The 6,662-nt window shown below is 44.2% G+C and overlaps 1 protein-coding gene across 1 annotated transcript; it reads left to right on the top strand.

The window, feature by feature from the left end:
* The first annotated feature begins 4,098 nt into the window (after positions 1-4,098).
* Positions 4,099-6,168, top strand: LOC120703990. Its single transcript, XM_039988229.1, has 2 exons — positions 4,099-5,445; positions 5,772-6,168. The coding sequence occupies exons 1-2, from the start codon at positions 4,836-4,838 to the stop codon at positions 5,813-5,815; spliced, it is 654 nt and encodes a 217-aa protein (XP_039844163.1). The 5' UTR covers positions 4,099-4,835; the 3' UTR covers positions 5,816-6,168.
* Positions 6,169-6,662: the final 494 nt, after the last annotated feature.

Below are 6,662 nucleotides of genomic sequence, written 5' to 3'. Positions count from 1 at the left end.
TAGTATATATAAAACAACAGGACATCAAAGAAGAAAAAAGAAATCCGTTGTCTATTTGTCTTCATCATCCTAGAGAGATCATATTTGGTTAAAGTATAATTTGTGCTAATGAGAATAAGTGTGTGATTCTCACGAGCGAGTTTATCTCCGTTTTAATAAAGGGCAGCGCCTTGCTGTAAACATGTAATTGCTGCTTGAATTTATTTGATCCGGAAGACCTACACTGATGTGACAAACATTTACCACTTGTTTCATCTGTTGCCGCGGCGTAGCGTGTGGGCGGCATGGGAACTGCCGCGCTGGGCGCGCGCGGCCCCCGTAGAAGAGAGACGATGGGAGCGGAACGAACTGGAGAGAGTCCAATTTCGTCCGTTTTGGTAGATTGTGACATAGGCTCAAGGGAAGTTAACAGCAATGTGAGATAAAATAGACGATAGTGTCGTGTGAGGAATAAAAATTAAATTTGGAGTCATGTATGGCAGGAAAAAAGATTCAGGGTCCAGAACGGAATCAAGTTATCTTCTAGTGTCAAGTAAAAAAGTTTCTCATAATATTTAGGATAATTGCAGGGCTGAAGGCTTTTGTCTAATCAACGGTCTCCCAGATTGGTTTCCCAGTTTGGTCGTGAGTGGTAGAGGAGTTTCGAAGGAGGCGAACCCATGCATGGCTTCTCTACCGTTTTATTTAAGGAGGCAAAACTGCAAAATCTATGATCCAGTACGGTCTGACGGTCATGAGAAACTAGTGGCTACTATAGCAGGAATGGCATCCGTCGTGGAACCAGCGCCTGTTCTGCGGTGAGCGGTGAGCCAGGTGAAGGTGGTTTGTAGCGCGCGATGCATAGGGCATAGCCAGCCATATCCTCTCGTCAGTGTGTAATGAGGTTGTGTGGGCTGGCCCAAAGACATATGGGTTGCGGTATATCAGCTGGGCCAAGAAACACACATGTATCAGTGATGGGCTGGGGTAAATTTCTACCTACGTCTTCGACAATAACAAGAACCCAACGTGTGCAGGTGAAGAAGCTGCCGCCCAAAAAATCACTTCGATGGTCAAACACAAGATAAAAGTTTGATGGCAATAGAAAGGAGCGTGTTATGGAACTAAGTTGCATAATAAGATCCTTCATGCACCATTGCACCAAACGATGGTGAAACGCGAGCCAAATGGGGTAAGGAATCCAAAAGTAGAAGCGCTGCAAGAAGTTATACGGAATAAAGTGTTGAAAGTATTGTTATGTCCTTAACGAGATATCTGAAGAATATTAGAATATGTGCTTGATTAATTTAATACTAAATAAGAGGGAAAAAATAAATGTTGCTCGGCAAAGGCTTAGACTGCAAACTTTGCCAATCTATTAGTTTGATTATGCCATATTTTTTACGTATAAATACTCAAATGTAAATAACAAATGTCACCTCCACTATTTAATTAAAAAAACACAGAAGAACTTCAACCTCATTTTATTAAGAAAAAGGAGGGGTTAAATACTCTTTGAACTCATGCCGCACACCCTACTTTTATAACGATTACATTCGCACCCGCGAAATAGACGAATGCGACCCAAACTGAACTCAACTAATTCCCAGGGAGTGGGATGGATAGAAAGGATAGCTCGCAGGCTCCAGCCAAGCACCAGCCTCCCCTGCAGCGATCAAGGTTTTTGCCGGCGTTCAGCGTGATGCCATCGAGCATACAAGTTTAGTTTATAGATCTCACACAAAAGAATCCCACTAATAACAAATCGCTACGAGTTGTATCCATGGCCAATATGCTAATATGCCCATTTCAACTATTATGCACCATTGTTGTCCAATATGGCTTCCGGATAAAGACATGCCAAATAGTGAAATGGTAGGTCTTCTACCAGCAGCTTTCTGCAATGATTGCATTGTGTAAAAAAGGCTAAATTGGTTTCCTCAAATATCGCATTGAACTTTTTACCATGACTTTCCATGATTTAATTATGCATGGGCAACCATCCCCAATTTCGCAATTGTCTAAATTGCTTTGCCACCTACTACATGCTAGCAACGAAAGCTCACCCAGGAATTTATAGGTGGTAGAAGCAAGCCAGAAACTGGATATCACAATATATTGTAGTCTTTACATGCATAGCATCTATTATGTATTTCAAACTTCGTTTGGAACACAAGAAAGCCATGCGGCCCACTAGCCATGATCATTGCAAGTTACAGCAATATTATTGACAAAGATTGCGAGTGTCATCAGGGGAAAAAAATTGGTCGGGTCATCAAGGAAGGGGACACTGCAGGTGTGTGATAACTGATAGGCGTCATGAAGCACATGCCCTGGAGAGAACACAGGAGGAAGTGCCGTGAGCCTACCCATAAGCCCACTTGGCCCGCTCCAAAAAAAATCTTCTGGACAATTGCAGTGTGAAGTAGTGGGACAGCCTGCTAGGACCAACCTCCTCTGCAGTACTGCAGAGGGACTCGGTGCCACTGACAGGCGGAACCCCCAGTGGCACCAAATCCGTCTATAGTATTGTAGAGCAACCGGTTTTGCCTGCTAAAGCCCGTTGGACATCTGCTCAGGCCCGCGAAACCTAACAAGGTCAGCATATAACTCTTTGATTCTCTGAAGCTGTTGTGATTCGCGTGCTCCGGTGCATTACGCTTGCCGTCATGAGCGCCGCCGCTGCCGTTGTCGCCTACTATGTCCTGTCCAACTGCTCATCATGTGGCATCAGCGTGCTCTTTCTTTGATGAAGGAGCTTCACAGCCTCGACCTCTCCAGCCGCCTTCCAAACACACGCCGCAGTGGATGTCGATGTTGGTGCCATTTTGGCGAAGTGGAGGCAATCGGGACGAGGGGCCGGCAGCCGATGCCATTTTGGCGATGGCTGTGCCCACCGGTCCTCAAGAAGCTGGGCAGAATCACTTCTGTGGTTAGAAGATGTCATCTTCAAAAGTTAACAAATAATAGCAGGTACAATGACAAAAAAGTTTGGGATCATCATTTAAAATTTTGTAACAAATTATAAATGAAATAAAGTGTAACCTCGATTCCAAATCATTGCAATTGCTATTTACATGATCGTTTTTAAGATATGGTATCCCTCACAACAATATATCTATTGGAGTCTCACCTGTCTCGAGGTTTGCAACAATAGATGAATCGTCAACTCTGGCTTGGAACTGAAACAATCCAACTCGATTGGTTTCCCCGATATCGATCCTGACTTGCTTGTTCTGATTTGTACTGAATAAAGTGTTGAATGGGAGAATATTTATCCTGAATGAGATATCTGAAGAATACTAGAATGTATGCATGATTAAGTTAATACTAAATAAGAGAACAAAATCAATATTGCTCGGCAGTGGCTTAGACTGCGAACAAAATATATTGGTTTGACTATGCCACATTTTTCTACTTATAAGTACTCACATGTAAATAATAAATGTTACTTCCACTAATTAACAAGAATAAAATTCTTTTTTGCTCCTCGAAAAATGCAAAAGAGCTGCACCTCATTATATTATATTCATGACACACACACAATTACATTCGCGCCCATAAAACTAGAACGAAGGTGACCCAAACCAAACTCAACTGATCCCTAGGGCCGGAGTGGGGCGGTCAAAAAGGACAGTCCCATGCTCTTGTCAAGGACCACAGTTGATGCTCCTCCTTGCAGCGATCAGAGCACCGGCGACGTTAGGTGTTGGGCTATGTATGTATATGTGTATGGGGGCCCAAGAGCTCATGTATGATATATTAGCTATGTAACATGTAACCAGTGGAGTAGTAGTGGAGTAGCATTCCAGAAAGTTCATCTAGAGTCAACATGGTACCAGAGCCAGGTTTTCCGGAGGCGACCAGTGGGCGACGCAGTTGAGGCGGTGCTCCGTCTGGACGGAAGGGTCTCGGCGACCACGCGCGGAGGAGGCCTACAGCAGGGGGTGCGCGCGTGGAGGAGAGGCCGGCGAGCGCGCGCGCGGAGGAGCCGCGGGTGCGTGCGTGGAGGAGGCTCGCGAGCGCGCGGAGGAGCCAAGTGAGGAGAGGTGGAAGAAGAAGTCTGAGGCAGAGGGAGTGCTGGAGTGAGAGCTCGGCAAAGAGGAGGTCCAAGCTGCTGCTGTAATCTGTTTGCTGCTGTTTCTGCTCTTGCCACACGAGGAGCTGCTTGCAGTGGCTTCTGAGCTTGAAGTGGTGTTCAATAGTGTGTATTTCAGAGGAAGCGTGCTAGAATCGCTTAAGAGAAGGTCCAAGTTCTCTACTGTGCCTGCTGCTACTGTGATTTGGGAAGGAAAGGCAGAGCTGCAGGCCGTTGTTGGGAGAAGAAAACCCAGAGTTGCAGTATTGAGTGCAAGTGAAAGTCACCATGGGGGAAAATCAAGGAATTGAGCAGGTCCTTGGAAAGTTGGTTGAGTTGCTTACTGAAAAGAAGAATGAGACAGCATCATCGGGTAAGCAAATTGTACCACATACTGAAACAGTTCAGAGATTGGAATTAATGCCAAATGATGTCAAACTAGAGGGCATAAGAAATTACTTGCCTTGGTCTAGAAGGGCACTACGGTTATTGAAGGCCAAGGGACTTGAAGGTTTTGTTAGTGGGAAATCAGTTGAGCCACAAGATAAATCAAGTGCTGAATGGAGCATTTGGGATGCTACTAACTCATTGGTGGCTGCATGGCTTCTAAGCTCTATGTCTCCAACCATAGCTACATCTGTGGATACTATTGCAAGTGCAACTGAGATATGGCAGAGCATAGCAAAGATGTACTCTGGAGTTGGTAATGTAATGTTGTGGGCTGAGACAGAGGACACGATAAGTGATCTGAAACAGGGGGAGCTATCTTTAATGGACTATGGCAGAATTAAAACGGCTGTGGGCTAATGTGGACCACTATGATCCTATTGAGTTGCCACATTCCGAATGTGTGGCATGGGTCAGAAAATGGATAGAAAAAAGAAGAGTCCTTCAGTTCTTGAGGGGCTTAAACTTGGAGTTTGAGGGAAGGCGTGCTTCCATGTTTCATCAGTCTGCTCTCCCTAGCCTAGAGGAGGCTATTGCTGCCATGGCACAAGAAGAGTTAAGACTAAAGATGATGAGAGGAGCAGCTTCACCTCCATCTCGTCCTATTTTTGCAGCGACTAGAATTAAAGAGACCAGACAGTGTTATAAATGTAGTAAAGAAGGGCACTTAATTCGTGATTGTCCTCAACCTCTCAAACCTAATTGTGGGAGAGGAAGAGGTGGTGCAAGAGGTGCACTAAGGGGAGTTAGAGGCCGTGGAGGCAGGAGTGGATACACAGCCTATGCAGCAACCATAGGAGAGCAATCTTGCAAAGTAGCAGGAATTGCAACTACTGAACTTGAAGAACAAAAGCAATTGAAAGGAAAGACCCATAGCATGGAAGATGAAGATGCGGAGGCCCCAAGTGGTGACTTCATCAACTTTGCCTACATCGATGAAGGTAATTATGCTCATGCTTCCATATCGCCACAAATATCACGGTTGAACTGGATCCTAGACTCAGGGGCATCTAGGCATGTCACAGGCACATCGAGTGAGTTTATGTCATATACCCTGTATCCCCTCACACATAATGAAACCATTCAAACTGCTGATGGTACACCACAGCCCATTAAAGGTGTTGGTACCGTACAATGCACTCCATCCATCCTGTTGTCATCAGTTTTACATGTGCCAGCATTTCCTGTGAATCTTGTATCATTAAGTGCTTTGGTTGATCAATTGGACTGTCGTGTTATTCTTGATAGAGAAAATTGTATGATTCAGGAAAGGCAAACAGGGAGGCGTCTTGGGAGCGCAACCAGGCGTAGTGGATTGTGGTACATGGACCGTGAAGAAACAAGTGATGTTTTATGTACTGTCTTAGGAGCAACAGGGGGAGACAAGAAATCTATGGTGATGCTTTTGCATTGTAGGATGGGGCATATTTCTTTTGATAAAATATGCAAAGTCTTTCCTGATGTAATGTGTAGGGTGGATAAGAACCAACTCTTTTGTGATGCCTGTGAGTTTGCTAAACACACAAGGACATCTTATGTGAGTAGGGGTATTAGGAGTGTGTCCCCCTTCATGATAATCCATTTAGATGTCTGGACATCTCCTGTAGTTTCTATTAGTGGGATGAAGTACTTTGTTACTTTTATTGATTGTTTTTCTCGAATGACATGGGTATATCTCATGAAACACAAACATGAGGTGCTAAGATGTTTTCAAGATTTCTGTTCTCTTGTGAAGACGCAGTTCAATAATCAAGTTCAACTTATAAGAACAGACAATGGGACTGAGTATGTGAACAAGGAATTCAATGCATCTCTATCAGCAAATGGTATAATGCATCAGACTACATGCCCAGATACACCTCCGCAAAATGGTGTGGCTGAAAGGAAAAATCATCATATTTTGGAAGTTGCTCGCTCATTGATGTTTACTATGAATGTGCCCAAGTTTCTATGGAGTGAAGCTGTGTTGACAGCTACATATCTCATCAACCGTACTCCATCAAGAATTCTTAGTATGAAAACTCCTTGTGAGATGTTGTTAGGTGAGAACAAGTTTGTGGTTCAACCTAAAGTTTTTGGATGCACATGCTTTGTGAGGGATCACAGACCATCAGTGGGAAAGTTAGATCCACGTGCTATAAAATGCATTTTTGTGGGG

The sequence above is a fragment of the Panicum virgatum genome, chromosome 4K, assembly GCF_016808335.1.
Source record: "Panicum virgatum strain AP13 chromosome 4K, P.virgatum_v5, whole genome shotgun sequence".
Classification (NCBI taxonomy): Eukaryota; Viridiplantae; Streptophyta; class Magnoliopsida; order Poales; family Poaceae; genus Panicum; species Panicum virgatum.
The sequence above is the reverse complement of the archived record's forward strand: the minus strand, read 5'-3'. Positions and strand labels throughout refer to the sequence as shown.